Source organism: Spermophilus citellus (assembly GCF_964194105.1).
Source record: "Spermophilus citellus genome assembly, chromosome: 7".
NCBI classification, from domain to species: domain Eukaryota; kingdom Metazoa; phylum Chordata; class Mammalia; order Rodentia; family Sciuridae; genus Spermophilus; species Spermophilus citellus.
Genome location: NC_138188.1, coordinates 68,021,243 through 68,041,573, shown reverse-complemented (window position 1 = coordinate 68,041,573; position 20,331 = coordinate 68,021,243). Strand labels below are relative to the sequence as shown.

General features: G+C 35.1%; 1 protein-coding gene across 1 annotated transcript in view; it reads right to left on the bottom strand.

Moving 5' to 3' along the window:
• The window catches only part of ECT2 (epithelial cell transforming 2), a 94,011-nt gene that overhangs the window by 36,376 nt on the left and 37,304 nt on the right, over window positions 1–20,331 (bottom strand). Inside the window, exons 14-17 of the mRNA XM_081301839.1 lie at window positions 7,823–7,942; window positions 2,758–2,826; window positions 1,391–1,501; window positions 663–759 (exon numbers count right to left, since the gene is read on the bottom strand). Of these exons, the coding sequence (XP_081157965.1) occupies window positions 663–759; window positions 1,391–1,501; window positions 2,758–2,826; window positions 7,823–7,942 (397 nt within the window). The remainder of the gene's footprint in view (window positions 1–662; window positions 760–1,390; window positions 1,502–2,757; window positions 2,827–7,822; window positions 7,943–20,331) is intronic.

The following is a 20,331-nucleotide window of genomic DNA, read 5'->3' as shown; positions in this document are numbered from 1 at the left end:
ATACATACTTTTTTTTAACCAAAGGTAAAATTTATTCATAAAAAAAATCTTTGATGTCCAACTTTCTTCTACTGATATCTATAGTTCTAAAATAAATAGATACAGCTTTGAACAATCTAAGGAAAAATAAGAAGTATAAGACCAAACATAAGGAATTTAACTAAAAATTTGGAACATATGTACCATCCCTTGCCTTTTAATTTTGTGGGTGAATTTTGTGGTACTTAAATATAAATTGATTTTGAATTAGTGACACACCATGAAATACAAGAAGATTTTTAAGTGGAAAGAAAAATGATAAAATATTAGTCAACATAAGTAATTTCAGAACAAATAAAGTATTTCAGGTACTAAACTTAATTTTTATAGCATCTGTAATTTTTTTGTTTTGTTTTTTCTCTATTGTTATCCTTTCCTCTCATTTATTATGATTATACATTTATCTGTCTTCCTTGCTAGCCTGTGAGCTCCTGAGATATAGTATCTTCCTAATATTTGCAAGTGCTTTTTAAAGTCATCCATAAAGATGTTTTCTATATAAAAGATATATAAACTTCAATTCTCAAGTATAAGAAAATCTGAAAAGAAGAATTTCAACTGTTTTAGAAAAGTCAGTTCCATGAAAATACATGAAGTAATCTGAATACAGTCCAGACAAGTACCATTTAAAAGTAATGCAACACTGGGTAACCTCTGTACTGGTCGAATGAGAAGTTCAACAAGGCTTTGCCGTCCACATTCTGGTTTAGCTTGATTTATCTGAAAGGAATTAATTTATTCATTAAGTTTTCTTCAACGATTAGACATCTTACATTTATTAGATTACATCTGATCATAATTGTCCCTGATAAGAACTAATGGAGAAGACATGGGATCTCTGGAAAATCACTATGGATAATAATCTTCCAGGAACTGAAATTTCCTCTTGGCCATCAAAGGTTAACATATTTTAAGGAAGTGAGTTCCTCTATATATCCCATCTTAATTTTCTCTTACATCTACATTTTAAACAAAAAAAAAAGTTTTAAAATATTAAGTATGCTGGTACATTAGATAAACATATAAGGCACAGGTGAGGAAAGGCAACCATTAAAGGCAAAATGAAGTCTCACTGGAAAATCGCTAGGTATTTTGAGAGTTAAAACAAGTATAATTTTTTTCTTTTTAAATAGCCATATACAACATCCTCATTTGCTCATCTGCCTTTTGTGCTCTACTACTTAATATATCAAATCTTCTGAAACAAAAAATATTTGTCACTTATACGTACAACTAAAATTAACAGACAATATTAGAGTGCTCTTATATGTAGGTAATTTTACTTAAATTATAATTTAATGAATTCCCTCAGAAATGATTCTGATTTTTATTTGAAAGATATAAAAATTACCTTGAGAAATGCATGAAATCTGGGTTTCTGTTTTTCACATTTAATAATAGTATCCTTGCTCATTTCAAAGAAGTTTACAAAGGGAGGGTAGGTTTTTACCAAATCTTTTGACTAGGAACAAGGGAAAAGAATCATTAATTTGTTATGCATATCACTTTTAGACAATGAAACTTAAGGTCAAATAATCCAGTCACAGTCTGACATCTTGAATGTAAAGGGAAAGTGTTTAAAGTAAGTTTCTTCAAGTAAGTTTCTTCACAAATTAAATACAAAAATTCATCTTCTAAACTTCCCAGTAAAGAGAGTTAATTGCTAAACAAAGTACATTAACTTGTAGTTTTAGAAACTTGAAAACCAAACAGAACCAAAAGTATATTAAATCTTATCATACTTACACAAATATAACAAAGAAAACTTTAAAACTTCACAAATTTTTAGAATATATGAAAAAAATAGAATTGATCTACAGAAAATCTAAAAGCATGCTATATTATTTATAGAAGATTCCAAACCACCATTAAAATACCAACTATATTACCCAAAAATGCAAATGAGAAAAGGAAAACTATCCTGAGACAAATAGGTATCAAAAAGATACATGGTAATGATTTGCATATGTGGATTCTTAATCAACCAGGAAAAAAACTTCTAAGAGGGGCTGGGGTTGTGGCTCAGCAGTAGAGTGCTCACCTAGCATGCACGAGGCACTGGGTTCAACCCTCAGCACCACATAAAAATAAATAAATAAAACAAAAGTATTGTGTCCAACTGCAACTAAAAAAAATTTTAAAAAGAACTTTTAAGAGACTATATGCTAAGGAAGGAAGTTAAAGAGAGTCCTTAGAAAACAGAAGTACATGTGCCAGTACTCAAGGCACTGACTTGTAATTCCTATTCAAAGAAATTTTTTTGAAAAATTATACAGTAAATCCTATTCACAGCACCTCACCAAAATTATTTTAATTTTATAAACAACCTAGGGAGTTCTTACTCTAATAAAGAAGCAATTCATTAGAAACCTTTAAACAGAAATAAACATAATGACAAACAAAAGTGACACCAACTAAGAAAAAAAACAATAAAAATTTTAACATTTTCAAAAACTCATGAATCTGTGACCATTAGAAAGAGCAAATAACATAAAGTAAAATCTAGTGCAGTGCAATAAGTAGGGTTCTAACAATGATCATGTGTTAAGTCATACATAGAAAACATGTTAGAAGTCAAGAAAAATTCCAATATATTTAATAAACATAATCATGTCAAAGTTTTAAAACATCTCACATTTCAAAAAGTAAATTTCCCTCTTTGCCAGTCCCTGATAATACTTCAATCTGAAAAATTTTTAAAAGGAAGAAACTACTTACATATTTAAGAAAGATATCACCAATGCTTTTGCTCTCATCCCAATTAATTATAAGGTCTTCAAGATCATCCTGAAATAGCACAAATTGGAACATTTAAAATCAAACTCGACACCTCCTTATTGGGAAAAAGCACTCCAAAAAATGTTTTAACTTAATGTATAAAAATAGTTCATACTTTGTTCTTCTCCTCAATAAGGAATTTTTTGTCTACAAAGAAAACATCCTTTGAAAAATAATTAAGAAAATATGAATAGTATCAGTCAATAAGACAAAACCTAACTTCTCAAAATGTTATCACATTCAATCTTTTCTTATTAACTATAAAGCTAACTGGTGGTGCTATTAATTAGAAAACTACATTTAATCCTGCTGCCGAAGCATGTTATTTAATATAAATTGACACATAAGGTCAACATGCCTATAATCCCAGAGACTCAGGTGACTGAGGTAGGAAGATCTCAACTTTGGGGCCAACCTGGACAATTTAGCAAGCATGTCTCAAAATAGAATTTTTAAAAATCTGGACATGTAGTTCAGTAATAGAGTACTTGCCTACCATGTGCAAGCCCTTGGTTCAAACCACAAGGACAACCAAAAAACAAAACAAATTTTACTGACGGGGTCAGATGATAAATATTTTATTTATTTTTTTAGATCCTTTTAATTATACATCATATTAGGGTTCATTTTTTTTTAATTTTTAATATTTATTTATTTATTTTTTTAGTTCTCGGCGGACACAACATCTTTGTTTGTATGTGGTGCTGAGGATCGAACCTGGGCCGCACGCATGCCAGACGAGCGCGCTACCGCTTAAGCCACATCCCCAGCCCCATAGGGTTCATTTTTAAATAATTATATAAGGATGGAATATAATTTGCTCTAATTCAGTACTATTTCCTTTTTCCCTTTCTTCTACTCTACTGATTTTCCTGCTATCTATTTAAAAGTTTGGGTTTTCCTTTTTGTTGTTATTTCTTTGTTTGTTTTTAATTAGTGCCTTGTAAATATACACATGAAGGTAAGATTCACTTTGGTATATTCATACATGTACCCTGGAAAGTTAGGTGGGATTCATTTCACCATACTTCCCTTTTCCTATCCAGATGGTAAATATTTTAAGGCTTGCAGGCCATATGGTTTCTGTCACAACTCTTCAGCTCTATAGAATAAAAGCAGCCATACACAATATTCAAACAAATGAACGTGGCTATGTGCTAATAAGACTTCCTTTATTAAAAAAACGATCAGGCTGGAGTTGGTTCATGAACCACAGTTTGCTAATTTCTGGTCTACAAAATTCCTCACAGTAATTCTAAAATGTTACATTCTTGAAAATTTTAGAAAATATTCTAAAGCTTTATAAGATAATAAAACAAATTAAACGATTAAATGAAATGCCAAGAAATGACATTATCTAAATTAAAATTCTAAGTGATTTTAAAGTAAAAATCAATCAAGAGACTCTTCTACCAGCTGTTCTCCACATGTCATCCAAAGGAGCCAGTGGTGCATGCCTATAATCCCAATGGCTAAAGAGGCTAAGACAAGAGGATCACAAGTTCAAAGCCAGCCTCAGCAAAAGCAAGGGGCTAAGAACTCAGTGAGACTCTGTCTCTACATATAAAGTACAAAATAGGGCTGGAGATGTGGCTCAGTGGCGAGTGCCCCAGAGTTAGATCCCAGGTATCCCGCCCACAACAAACAAACAAACAAAAAAAACCCTAGGAAACACTTTCAGTGGGATCCATGAGATTAAAACTATTTTCATTTAGTAATACTAAGGCATTATTCGACTACTTCATTCACATTCTCTTACAAGTATACAGTTTTCTAGAAGCTACATGATATGTGATATTCCAACAGACTAAATGAATGCAGAAGGAAATATGATAACTCATCTTCGTTTAAAGCCAAATAGTAAATAAAATGCAAACAATGTAAAACATCACCACTCCTCAATAATCAATTCCTTGAAAATTGATTTTCATAAAGAATATATTATTTATGTAGCCAGATAATCTATTATTATTATTTTAAATGAATTAATATATTTTAAAATTAGGTATCCTACATTAAAAAAAAAAGACAAACTATAAGCCCTCACCTCAAGGTAAACAACTTTTAGAAGAAAATATAAGAGGATATATTTAAAATCTTGGATTAGGAACAACTTCAAAATTTAAAACTTTTGTACTTTAAAAGAACTTATATCCAGAATTTACAAATGCTTACAACTCATTAAGAGGAAAAATAACCCAAAGAATGGGCAATAGATCTAAGCAGATATTTCACCAAAGATGATATTCAAATTGCCAGTAAGGCATGCTGAAATGGTATTCAATGCCATTAATCACTAAGGAAATGCCAATTACAACCATAAGAGATTCCACTTCACTACTAGAATTGTTCTAATTTAGAAAAATAAAATAAAGATAATACTAAGTATTGATGAGAATGTGGAAAATTAAAGGAATGAAAACAAAAATAATGGAAAATCCTGGCAATTTCTCACAATCTTAAATATAAAATTAGCCAGTAATTCTCCTTCTAAGTATCTACTCAGATTTGCAAACAATGATCCCCGTAATATTATTCATAATCACCCAAACTTGGAAATAACATAAATATGCATTAACTGATAAATAATTTTTTTAAAAAAATCTGTTATAATGAATATAGTGAAACATCCTTTTGTCATAAAATGAAATAAACTAACATGAACATCATATACAAACCTGAAAAACATGATAAGTACGAGCAAGACCTAAGAGGTCATAAACTATATAAATGCATTTACATGAAATATCTAAGAAAAGACAAATTCATAGCTTAATGGTTGGCTGGTGGCTAGTGATGAGGATTAACAATAAATGGGGATAAAAGATCTTATTGGGGTAGAGAATCAAAATATTTCAAAACAGATTTATGATGATATTTACACCATTTGGCAAAGTTACTAAAACAATTAGAATGCACCTTTTACATAGGTGAATTTAACGACATGTATAATGATACATAAATAAAGCCATCAAAAATTGTTGCATCTAGTTTAATTTTCTTTTTTTTTAAATTTTGAGTAGAGTTAATCCCAATAGATAAAATCCACACAGGGCTAGGGATGTAGTTCTGTAACACAGAGCTTGTCTTGTATACATAAGATCCTTAATCTCATCCCCAGCACAACAAAACAAGTTTCTTGATTTTCACAAACAAAAAGGGATTCTGAATCCAAATAATAAACCATTGTCTTATATTAGCACATTCAGAAACTTAAAAGGGGATAAAATAGCTTTCAAGGCATAAAAGTGAACTCAAAGTAAGAAAACTTTGACACAAGAACTACGAAAGCTTATCTACTCAAAACTGCACTTGAAAGAAAAAAGAAAAATATTATATATATGTCTAGCCTTGGGGCCATACAATGTAGTGGATACTGGCAACAACTACCAAGGTTTACATACTGCCGCTAGGGCTTATTAGTCTTGTGCTCTTAGACCAGTTTCTTAACCTCTATGTAACTTAATTTCCTACTCTGAAAAATGAGGATAGCAATCATTCCTACCTCATAGAAAATTAAATGAGTTAATATTTGTACAGTATCTAGAAGAATCCCAAACAGACAGTAGTGCTCAATAAGTTATAATTAGCTTTATTTTCCTACATAAATATTTAATATAAAGAAGGGAACATAGAAAACTGAGATATAAAACAGAAAATACTTATAGTTCTGCCAGTATAATCTTATGGTATCTTTTTTAAAGCATGGAAGACTACAGAATGGATATATAGATATAGATACACACACCAAGTGCCAGTGTAGTATTAGACAAACAAGAATTCAAATACTGGATCTAATGTTTATCAAATGATTAACTTTGGAAAATTATTAAATCTCTGGATATAGCAGTCTCATGTGTATAAGATGTGGACAACAATAATATCAACTTCTTGCACTAAAAATGTGGGAAAATTCAGTAAATGGCTGGCTATATTTAAAAGAAAAAAATGAGCCAGGCACAGTGGCATGTCTATAATCCCACCAACTCGGAAAGCTGACATGGGAGAATTGCAAGTTAAAGGCCAGAATTAGCAACTTAGTGAGAGCCTGTCTCAAAATTTAAAAAAAAAAAAAAAAAAAAGGTTGGGGATGTGGTTCCCTTTAGATCGCGACAATAACTGAAATATGACTAAGGATTTTTGATAAAATGTAAGCATTTGATAAACTGCACTCCTACTAACTTACAATCTTTTAATATTTTTGCTTACAATGTACATTAAAAGAAAAAACAATTTAATGTGTTTGAGAACATTATATAATTCAGTTTGATGCTTTATTTGGAATATAAAAAAAAACATTAATCAGTTTCACTCAAATATCATATAGAAAAAATAAGAGAAACAAAGATAAACTATTGTTACTAAGAGTTCAGCATTCCAGGAGTGGTGATGCATGCCTATGCTCCCAGGTACTAAGGAGCCAAGTAGGAGGATAACTTACTCACTGGAGTTTGAGACCAGCTTGGGCAGCACAGTGAAACCTCCCCTCAAACAACAACAAAAAAGAGTTCAGCTAAATCTACCCCCAAATTACTATTTCCAGACTGACATCTGGAAATCCTGGAATTCTTCACTAAAGGAAAATGTTTAAGAAGAAAATAATACTGTCTTACATGGTTTTGGCATTTATCAGCCTAAACAGAGAAATAAATTAAATGACCTCTAGGTCCCTTACAGCTGTATTTATTTTCAAACATATTCAAACTCAAACAAACCTACACAACCCAAGGACAATGACAGTAAAATTAGTACTAGGAATCACATTTCTATAGAAAAGATTTCATAAAGCCTTAACTCCTATTTTTGGTATTAATCGAAATCAAAAGATAAACAACAAATATTAATAAGGCACTAGAACAAAGGGGCAACCGATTGAAAGAAACAAATGAGGTAATAAGAAGTTTTCAACACAAAATTTATTAAGATAACTAAAAGATCACAATAATACACCCTATCCAAAAAAAAGAAAAAAGAAATACTACCAACCTAAAGGATTCAAATTTACCTTTATCTTAGTGTGTACATCAAAGATATCTGGGATGCTACCAAAAATAGTCTTAATCTCTTCTGGTGCAAGGATAGGCCCACCACGCTGTCCTTCCTCTTCCAAGGGTACCTGAAATAACTAAATGAAGAAAAGCGCTAGTTAAAATAGATTGTAGGAAAGGAACAAAAGGTAAAATACAGATAGTGGTAAAGAGAGACAAGATGTTGATGTGAAGAAAAATAGTAATAATAAATACTTTCCCTAAATTCGAGACATTTTTTCTCATAACATTTCTATTCACTTACTTATATACTTATGTATGTATATGTGTGTGTGTATATATACACCCTCGTCAGGAAATGTTATCTTATCTTAGAAACTAATAATGTTATCATGGTTTTATAAAATGAAATTAAAATTGACAAGAATAATTTCTACTTCTTTATTCAACATAAAAAAGAAATCAATATCCAATCATTTCCAGACATATAGTTAATATGAAGCATTAAATGTTTTAGAGACTGTAGTATAAAAACTTGATGTAAGGGAAAACTGAATTTGATGCTAGAAGATCTATTTGTGTCCATGTTGTTGCTTGTATCAATTCAAAATTATAAAAGGAAAAAATCTCCAAGAACTAATAAATGTATTTTCAAAGATTGAAGGATACAAGGGCAGACATATGTACATACACACGCGTGCACGCGCTCGCGCGCGCGCACACACACACACACACACACCTTAACTATAATATACCAGTAATATACAATAAAATTTAAAAACAGTAACATTTATAACAAGAAATTAACATACTTAGGTGTAAATATTATAAGACAAATAATTCTAAAAATTTCAAAAAGCTGTTAAAAGAAAAGGAGCTAAAAAAAAGAAGACATACAGTCATGGATTCAAAGACTCAACCCAGTAAAAATGTCAATTCTCCTACCAATTCACCTATGGATTCTAAGCACATGCCCATCAAGGACATTTTGTAGACACAGAAAATCTGATCCTAAATATTTCTTTGTAAATGCAAAGAAACATCTTATTAAAAAGCTATACTATTCAAGACTGTGTGATATTGTGAAAGGAAAAACACAGATCAATAGAAGAGAATTAAGGTCAGAAAAAACACCCTATGCAAATATGGCCAAGTAATTTTAGGCAAGGGTGCAAAACAATTCAATAGAAGGAAAGGAGAATAATCTTTCAACAAATGGTATTAGAACACCATTTACTATAGCCACAAATGAACATCAGCCTAAATATAACATCTTATATGAAAATTATCTCAAAATGGATCGGAGACCTAAAAACTGTGAGATATTTAGAAAAGAACACAGAAAAAAATCTTCATGATTTAGTTTAAGTAGAGTTCTTAGACATGACCTCAAAAGCATTATTTATAAATGAAAAACTCATAAACTGGACTCATAAATTCAATAAAAATGTAAAACTTTCTCAGCAAAAGACATTTAACAAAATTAAAGACATGCTATGGACTATGAATATTTACAAATCACATACCTGACAAAGGACTAATATCCAAAATATATAAAGAATCTAAAAACTCAGGAAGAAGTACGCCAATTTAAAAATAGGCAAAAAAAAAGTGAAGTTATTTTTATGAAAATAGATAAAGATGTCAAGTACAAGAATAGATGATCAAGATCATTACTCATTATGGAAATGAAAACTAATGTCACAATGAGATAACACCACATACCTAATAATATGCTAAAATAAAAAAAAATACTGATACTGGCCAGGTATATTGTCACACTCCTATAATCCCATCTACTTAGCTGAGAGGCTGAGGCAGAAGGATTACAAATTGAAGGCCAGTCTTGACAACACAGCAAGACTCTTGTCTCAAATTTTTAAAAAGCTGTTGATATAGCTCAATGGTAAAGTGTCCCTGTGTTCAATCCCCAGCAAGAGGATGGGGAAGGGAGGTGAACAGACACAGAGACAAGAACTGATCCTTTCAAGCACTGGTAAGGATATGAGCATTAGAACTATCATACATTGAATGCAAAACTACCTCTGAAAAAACATTTGTTTCTTAAAATGTTAAACATTTGAAGATGGCGGCCAGCGAGGAAACAGCACTGTCAGTGCCTCCGCTGTAACGGGATCAGAAAGAATACACCCACAGGCGTCCTACTGAGAAACCTCTAGCAAAATTCAGCTGAAAGGAGACCTGCCTGGAACTAGTAAGTTTAATTGGAGGTGGCAGCGTGTCCCAGACGCCTGAATCTCGGCAACTCAGAGCTGGGACACAGTCCCGCCGGTTGCCGCCAAATGGCTGCAGCCCACACGTTGCGGTAAACAGAGGAGCGGGCGCTATCTGCCTGGTCCCACGCGGGCGGCTCTGGGAACCGGCCCCAGCCGCTGGTTGCAGTGACCTTGGGGGCGGGCGCTACCTGCCTGGACGCATGCTGGAGGCTCGGTGAACCGGCCTTGGCCGCTGGTTGCAGCGACCTTGGGAGCGGGCGCTTCCTGCTTGGACCCAAGCCGGCGGCTCTGGGAAACGGCCCGGCCGCTGGTTGCAGCGACCTTGGGGGCGGGCGCTACCTGCCTGGACGCATGCCGGTGGCTCGGTGAACCGGCCTTGGCCGCTGGTTGCAGCGACCTTGGGAGCCGGCGGCTCTGGGAAACGGCCCGGCCGCTGGTTGCAGCGACCTAGGGGGCGGGCGCTACATGCCTGGACCCACGCCGCGGCTCGGTGAACCAGCCCCTGCCGCGGGTTGCAGCGACCTTGGGGGCGGGCGCTACCTGCCTGAACCCACGCCGGCGGCTCTGGGAACCGGCCCCTGCCGCTGCCCATACGTTGCAGTGATCGTGGGAGCGGGCGCGGCCTGCCTGGACTCACGCTGGCGGCTCTGTGAACCTCCGCCAACAGCTGCTCACACGTTGCAGCCAGCTTAGGAGCAGGCGATGCCTGCCTGGGCCCCCGCCCATTGGGCTCTGTGAGTGGTCGTCAGCTGCCGCCAAACGCCCGCTGCCCACACGTTGCAGCGACAGTGGGGACGGGCGCTGCCTGCCTGAGCCCGAGCCCGTCCAGCTCTGTAAATTGACACCAGCCGCAGACAGGCGGCCGCTGCCCACATGCTGCAGTGAGTGGGGGAGAGGGCACTGCCTGCCCGGCTCCAGCAGGCCCAGATCTGTGAGGCCCCTCTGGCGGTGCTGGGCTCCAGACGACCACATCCAAACTGCCAGCCCAGCGCCACAAACGACCCCCGCCGGGCTCGGCAGCAGGCCCCGCCCACAGGGCGAACAGCAGGAGTGGAGACCCGCCCAGTCCGGGTGGAAGATCTGCTGCACAGAGATTGAATCCCGACCACTGAGAGGAGGAACTTGGCCCGGTGGCCACAGCGCCATCTACTGGAAGAACAGTTAATCGCACTCTAGGACTGCATTTATAAATATTTTTTTTTCTTGTTATTTTTTTTTTATTTTTTATTTTTTTTTATTAATTTTTTTTATTATTATTATTTTTTTTATTGTTGCTGTCTTTTTAAATGAGATTTTTAATCCATTTTATCTTATTTTATTCCATTTTTAAACTTCATCTCTCATTTCTATTATTATTATTTGTCCTTAAATTCTCTTTAAATCTCTATCCTTTTCTCTCTTTCCTTCTGTTCCTCTGTCTTTACATTTCTTTTCAATTTTCTTATTCCCTCTTCCTTGAATTCTACCTGCTTACTCTCATTCTCTTTAGTGACCTCCTCCCTTCCCTTCTAATACCTTTCATCCCAAGCATCTAATAAATTTATAGGAGTAAACAATAGCTCAACAGTCGAACAGAACAAGAAGCAACATGAGCAGCTTCAAAAGGCAAGGAAGAAAAGGAGTACAAACAATGCAGGATAGCCTAAATATTCAGGAGGACCTAGAGTCATCAGAAAAATGGTCATACAAAGAGCTCAAGGAACACCTTAGACAGATGGAACGGAACCTTAAAGAGGATATGAGACAGCAAATTCAAGCAGCGAAAGAACACATTGAGAATGTATTACATAAACAGATAAAAGAAGAAGTTAAGCATCTGTATCAGGAGATAGAGATTATAAAAAAGAATCAAACGATAATCTTAGAAGTGAAGGAAACTATAAACCAAATTAAAAACTCAAATGAGAGTATCACTAATAGAATGGAGCAAGTAGAAGCCAGAACTTCAGATAATGAAGACAAAATATATCATCTTGAAAAGAGTCTAGCCAACATTGATAGGACGGTTAAAAACCACGAGAGAAACATCCAAGAGTTATGGGACAACATAAAAAAACCAAATTTAAGAGTGATCGGGATAGAGGAAGGGATAGAGAGTCAAACCAAGGGAATGAGTAACCTGCTAAAAGAAATAATTACAGAAAACTTTCCAGAAATAAAAAAGGAAACAGATATACAAATTGAAGATGCATACAGGACACCGAGCACACAAAATCACAGTAGACCAACGCCAAGACACATTGTTATGAAGATATCAAATATACAGAACAAAGAGAAAATATTAAAAGCTGCAAGAGAAAAGAGACAGATTACATTCAGGGGTAAACAAATAAGATTAACAACGGATTTTTCATCACAGACGCTGAAAGCGAGAAGATCCTGGAACAACATATTTCAAACACTGAAAGACAATGGATGCCAACCAAGAATTCTGTATCCAGCAAAATTAAGCTTCAGGTACGACAACGAAATAAAAATCTTTCATGATAAACAAAAGCTAAAAGAATTTGTAGCCAGAAAACCAGCATTGCAAACCATCTTGAACAAAACACTACACGAGGAAGAAGTGAATAACAATAACCAAAGCCAACAATGGGAAGTACCTCAATAAGGACAGATGGTGGGGGGAAAGCTAACCATGGAGAAACAAACTAAACTATAAAAAAAAAAAAAAAGAGATAAATAATCAAACATGGCTGGAAGTACAAAATATACATCAATAGTAACTCTAAATGTTAATGGTTTAAACTCTCCAATAAAGCGACATAGGCTGGTAACATGGATTAAAAAAACAAATCCAACAATATGCTGCCTCCAGGAGACACATCTGACTGGAAAAGACGTACACAGGCTGAAGGTGAAAGGTTGGGAAAAAATATATCACGCACACGGTCCTCGCAAGCAAGCAGGCGTGGCCATCCTCATATCGAATAAAATCGACTTCAAGACTAAATCAATCCAAAGGGATAAGGAAGGACACTATATACTGTTAAAAGGAACCATTCACCAACAAGATATAACAATTATCAATATTTATGCACCAAATAATGGTGCTGCGACGTTCATAAAACAAATTCTCCTCAAGTTCAAGAATCAAATAGACCACAACACAATAATTATGGGTGACTTCAACACACCTCTCTCACCATTGGACAGATCCTCCAAACAAAAGTTGAATAAAGAAACTATAGAACTCAATATCACAATTAATAACCTAGACTTAACTGACATATATAGAATATATCAACCATCTTCTAGTGTATATACGTTTTTCTCAGCAGCACATGGATCCTTCTCAAAAATAGACCATATATTATGCCATAGGGCAACCCTTAGTAAATATAAAGGTGTGGAGATAATACCATGCACTTTATCCGACCATAGTGGAATGAAACTGGTCATTAATGATAAAAGAAGGAAGGGAAAATCCTATATCACATGGAAAATGAACAATATGTTACTTAATGATCAATGGGTTACAGAAGACATAAAGGAGGAAATCAAAAAATTCTTAGAGATAAATGATAACACAGATACAACATATCGAAATCTATGGGACACAATGAAAGCAGTTTTAAGAGGGAAATTCATCTCCTGGAGGTCATTCCTCAGAAAAAAGAAAAACCAACAAATAAATGAACTCACACTTCATCTCAAAGCCCTAGAAAAGGAAGAACAAAACAACAACAAATGCAGCAAAAGGCAAGAAATAATTAAAATCAGAGCAGAAATCAATGAAATTGAAACAAAAGAAACTATTGAAAAAATTAACAAAACTAAAAGTTGGTTCTTCGAAAAAATAAATAAGATTGACAGACCCTTAGCCATGCTAACGAAGAGAAGAAGAGAGAGAACTCAAATCACTAACATACGGGATGAAAAAGGCAATATCACAACAGATGCTACAGAAATACAGAAGATAATTAGAAATTATTTTGAAAACCTATATTCCTATAAAATTGAGGATAGTGAGGACATCGATAAATTTCTTAAGACATATGATTTGCCCAAACTGAGTCAGGAGGATACACACAATTTGAACAGACCAATATCAATGGATGAAATTGAAGAAGCCATCAAAAGACTACCAACTAAGAAAAGCCCAGGACCGGATGGGTATACAGCGGAGTTTTACAAAACCTTTAAAGAAGAATTAATACCAATACTGTTCAAGTTATTCCAGGAAATAGAAAAAGAGGGAGCTCTTCCAAACTCATTCTATGAGGCAAACATCACCCTGATTCCGAAACCAGACAAAGACACCTCAAAGAAAGAAAACTACAGACCAATATCTCTGATGAACCTAGATGCAAAAATCCTCAATAAAATAATGGCAAATCGGATACAAAGACACATTAAAAAAATTGTGCACCATGATCAAGTAGGATTCATCCCTGGGATGCAAGGATGGTTCAATATACGGAAATCAATAAATGTTATCCACCATATAAATAGACTTAAAGATAAGAACCATATGATCATCTCAATAGATGCAGAAAAAGCATTTGACAAAGTACAGCATCCCTTTATGTTCAAAACATTAGAAAAAATAGGGATAACGGGAACTTACCTCAACATTGTAAAAGCTATTTATGCTAAACCTCAGGCTAGCATCATTCTGAATGGAGAAAAATTGAAGGCATTCCCTCTAAAATCTGGAACAAGACAAGGATGCCCGCTCTCACCACTTCTGTTCAACATAGTTCTAGAAACACTGGCCAGAGCAATTAGACAGACGAAAGAAATTAAAGGCATAAAAATTGGAAAAGAAGAACTTAAATTATCACTATTTGCAGATGACATGATTCTATACCTAGAAGACCCAAAAGGGTCTACAAAAAAACTACTAGAACTAATAAATGAATTCAGCAAAGTGGCAGGATATAAAATCAACACACATAAATCAAAGGCATTTCTGTATATCAGCGACAAAACTTCTGAAACGGAAATGAGGAAAAACACTCCATTCACAATATCCTCAAAAAAAATAAAATACTTGGGAATCAACCTAACAAAAGAGGTGAAAGACCTATACAATGAAAACTACAGAACCCTAAAGAAAGAAATAGAAGAGGATCTTAGAAGATGGAAAAATATACCCTGTTCATGGATAGGCAGAACTAACATCATCAAAATGGCGATATTACCAAAAGTTCTCTATAGGTTTAATGCAATGCCAATCAAAATCCCAATGGCACTTCTTGTAGAAATAGATAAAGCAATCATGAAATTCATATGGAAAAATAAAAGACCCAGAATAGCAAAAGCAATACTAAGCAGGAAGAGTGAATCAGGCGGTATTGCAATACCAGACTTCAAACTATATTACAGAGCAATAGTAACAAAAACAGCATGGTACTGGTACCAAAACCGGCGGGTGGACCAATGGTACAGAATAGAGGACACAGAGACTAACCCACAAAGTTACAACTACCTTATATTTGATAAAGGGGCTAAAAGCAAGCAATGGAGGAAGGACAGCATCTTCAACAAATGGTGTTGGGAAAACTGGAAATCCATATGCAACAAAATGAAACTAAACCCTCTCCTCTCACCATGTACAAAAGTTAACTCAAAATGGATCAAAGACCTTGATATCAAAACAGAGACTCTGCGTATGATAGAAGAAAAAGTTGGCTCCGATCTACATATTGTAGGGTCAGGCCCCAAATTCCTTAATAGGACACCCATAGCACAAGAGTTAATAACAAGAATCAACAATTGGGACTTACTTAAACTAAAAAGTTTTTTCTCAGCAAGAGAAACAATAAGAGAGGTAAATAGGGAGCCTACATCCTGGGAACAAATTTTTACTCCTCACACTTCAGATAGAGCCCTAATATCCAGAGTATACAAAGAACTCAAAAAATTAGACAACAAGATAACAAATAACCCAATCAACAAATGGGCCAAGGACCTAAACAGACACTTCTCAGAGGAGGACATACAATCAATCAACAAGTACATGAAAAAATGCTCACCATCTCTAGCAGTCAGAGAAATGCAAATCAAAACCACCCTAAGATACCATCTCACTCCAGTAAGATTGGCAGCCATTATGAAGTCAAACAACAACAAATGCTGGAGAGGATGTGGGGAAAAGGGTACTCTTGTACATTGCTGTTGGGACTGCAAATTGGTTCAGCCACTTTGGAAAGCAGTATGGAGATTCCTGGGAAAGCTGGGAATGGAACCACCATTTGACCCTGCTATTGCCCTTCTCGGACTATTCCCTGAAGACCTAAAAGGAGCGTACTACAGGGATACTGCCACATCAATGTTCATAGCAGCACAATTCACAATAGCTAGACTGTGGAAACGACCCAGATGCCCTTCAATGGATGAATGGATTAAAAAAATGTGGCATCTATACACCATGGAGTATTACGCAGCACTAAAAAATGACAAAATCATGGAATTCGCAGGGAAATGGATGGCACTAGAGCAGATTATGCTTAGTGAAGCTAGCCAATCCCTAAAAAACAAATACAAAATGACTTCTTTGATATAATGAGAGCAATTAAGATTAGAGAAGGGAGGAAGAGCAGGAAGAAAAGACTAGCAATAAACAGAGACATGAAGGGGGAGGGAAAGGGAAAGAAAATGGGAATTACATGGAAATGGAGGGAGAGCCGCATTGTTATACAAAAATACATATAAGAGGCTGTGAGGGGAATGGGAAAATAAATAAGGAGAGAAATAAATTACAGTGGATGGGGTAGATAGAGAGGATGGGAGGGGAGGGGAGGGGAGGGGGGATAGTATAGGATAGGAAAGGTAGCAGAATACAACAGTTACTAATATGGCATTTTGTAAAAATGGGGATATGTAACTGATATGATTTTGAAATCTGCGTTGGGGGTAAAAATGGGAGCTCATAACTCACTCAAAGCTTATGTAAGAAATATGCTATGTCAAGAGCTTTGTAATGTTTTGAACAACCAATAAAAAAAAAAAAAAATGTTAAACATTTCTTACCAAATGATCCAACAACACCACTCCTGAGTATTTACCCAAGAGAAATGAAAACTCATGTTCATATAAAACCTATACATAAATATCGATAAAAGCTCTATTCATAATCTCCAAAAATGGAAATACCACAATAACGGCTGCAAATGAGTACAACTACTCTGGGAAACAGTATGGATTTTGCAAAAAACTAGGAATGGTACAACCACATGACCCAGCTTTCCCACTTCTTGGTATTTATCCAAAAGATCTAATATCAGCCTACTATAGCAATACAGCCACTTTAATGTTTACAGCAGCACAATTCACAACAGCCAAATTATGGAATCACCCAGATGCCTGTCAATAAATGAATAGATTCAGAAAATGTGGTATAGATATACAATGGAGTTCTACTCAGCCATAAAGAAGAATGAAATAATTATATTTACCAGTAAATGGATAGAAATGGGGAAAAACAGGCTTAATGAAACAAACCACACTCAGAAAATGAAGAGTCAAATATTTTCTCTCATATGCAGAAGCCAGAGCTAGAGCAAGACAAGGGAAAGAAGGCAGTTGGTAAAGGGATTGAACACCATAAAGACATAGGGAAGATCAGTGGAATAAGTAGAAGAATGAGGAAGGAAGGGAAAGAAAAATGGAATGAATGCAACAATATATATAAAGGTACTAAAGGAATGTCACCTTTATGTATATGTAGAAAAAAAGAAAGTTTCCTACAGTACAGGGAGAATAAGGGGAGGGAAGGTTGGGAAAAGTGGAGTGTGGAAATTGGGATTGAAATCAAATTCCTTAGGGCTGTGGATATAGCTCAGTTGGTAGAGTGCTAGCCTCACATGCACAAGGCCCTGAGTTCAATCCCCAACACCATAAAAAAAAGTATTTGAAACCAAGTTCCTTGCATGTATGATTTTGTCAAAATGAAATTAACTCATATACTATGTAAATTATAGTGCTCTAATAAAATTTTTTTTTAAAAAAAAAGCTAGGGCTGGGGTTGTAGATCAGTGATAGAGTGCTTGCTTAGAACATGTGAGGCACTGGGTTCAATCTTTGGCACCACATAAAAATAAATAAATAAATAAAGTCATTGTGTCTACCTACAATTAAATATATATAAAGAAGCCAGCCTCATTAGGTTGTATACCATATGATTCCACTTACATGACATTCTCAAAACATATGAAAATTGCAATGATGAAAAAGAGACTGGCTGCGAGAGGGACAAAGGTGTGACTTATAAAAGAACAGCATCAAGGAACTTTTGGAGAATGAAAAAATGTTCTACAGCCTAATTGTGGATACACAAATATTCATGTGTTAAAATTTATAGAACTGCATATCTCCCCAACAAAACTAAAATTTTAAAAGGTCAATTGTTCTTTCAAAGTAAGCAAAATAATAATAATGTATTATTGGGCTCTTAATATATAGAGAGGTAAAATGAATGACCATAATAACACAAAGAACAGAAGGGACTGACTAGAAGTAAAACACACACATGGGGAAAAAAGTAAACTGTAAATACCTGAAGATTAAGAGCTATTACTATTTTTTTAAAAAAAGAAAGGTATGAAGTCAGTAATCTATCAACTGAGGATATAAAAATCAGTAATTTAAGCTTCCACTAGAAAGTGAAAACCAAATTGACTCCAAAGAGAAGAAGTAAAAATTCGAGCAGAAATCAATAAAATTGAAGACAAGAACTCAGTAAAGAAAAAAAAAAATCAACAAAACCTGAAGGTGGTTCTTTGAAAAGACAAATAAAATCAGTAATTGTCTAGCCAGGGTAACTAAGAAAAAAAGAGGACACAAATTACTAATATTAAAAAGCCTATTTAGTTTCTTTGCCTATTGATTGATTGGGTTGTTGTTTTTGTTGTTATTGTTTTAATATTATTTTTTGGTGTAGATGGACACAACACAATGCATTTTATTTTTTTTTATGTGGTGCTGAGGATAGAACCCTGGTCCCGCCCGTGCTAGGTGAGCACTCTACCACTGAGCCACAATCCCAGCTCCTTGTTTTGTTTTTTGATGTTAAGTTTTTTGAGTTATTTGTATATCCTGGATATAAATGCCCTATCTGAGAGCAGTTGAGATTTTCTCCCATTCTGTAAGTTCTCTCTTCATGCTTTTGATTGTTTCCTTTGCTGTGAAAAAGCTTTTTAATGATTTCTGGTTTTACTTCCTACACATCAGGAGTCTTGTTAAGGAATTCAGTTCCTGAACCAACATTTGGAGTGCTGAGTCTACATTTTCTTTTAGCAGGAGCAGGGTTTCTGGTCTAATTCCTAAGTCTTTGATCTACTTTGAGTTTAGTAGTGTGCAGGGTGAGAGATTGGAGTTAAATTTCATTCTACTATATATGGATTTCTAGGTTTTTTTCAGTGCCATTTGTTAAAAAGGATCTCTTTTCTCCCATGTATGTTTCTGGCACCTTGCCAAATATGAGACAACTGTATTTATGTGGGTTTGTCTGTTTCTTCTATTCTATTCCATTGGCCTTCATGCCTGTTTTGGTGCTAATAACTACGCTGTTTTTGTTACTATAGCTCTGTAGTATAAACAAATAACTCAACCAATAAATGGGCAAAGGAACTAAACAGAAACTTCTCAAAAGAAGAAATATAGTCAACAAATATGCAAGAAAATGTTCAACATCTCTAGCAATTAGAGAAATGCAAATATAAACAACACTGAGATTTCATCTCACTCCAGTCAAAACAGCAATTATCAGGAACACAAGTAACAATAAAGTTGGTAAGGATGTGGGGAAAGGGATACAGTCATACATTATGGTGGGATGACAAAGTGGTACAACCACTCTGGAAAGCAGTATGGATTCCTCAGAAAACTTGGAACAGAACCACCATTTGACCCAGTCATCCCACTCCCCAGTATATATCCAAAGGCGTTAAAATCAGCATACTGCAGTTGACACAGCCATATCAATGTTTATAGCAAACAATTCACAATAACTAAGCTATGGAGCCAACTTAGGTGCCCTTCAAAAGATTATAGAAAATGTGTTATATATACACAGTAGAGTATTACTTAGCCATAAAGAATGACTTTACAACACTTGCCAGTAAATAGATGGATCTACAGTCTGTCATGCTAAATGAAATAAACTAGTCACAAAAAGCCAAAAGTTGAATATTTCCTCTGATCGTAAAAGCTAATTCACAATTGGGGTGGGGGGATGGTAAAAAGTGTTCAACATCTCCAGCAATTAGAGAAATGCAAATCAAAACTACTCTAAGATTTCATTTCACTCCAGTCAGAAAGGCAGCTATTAAGAATACAAACAA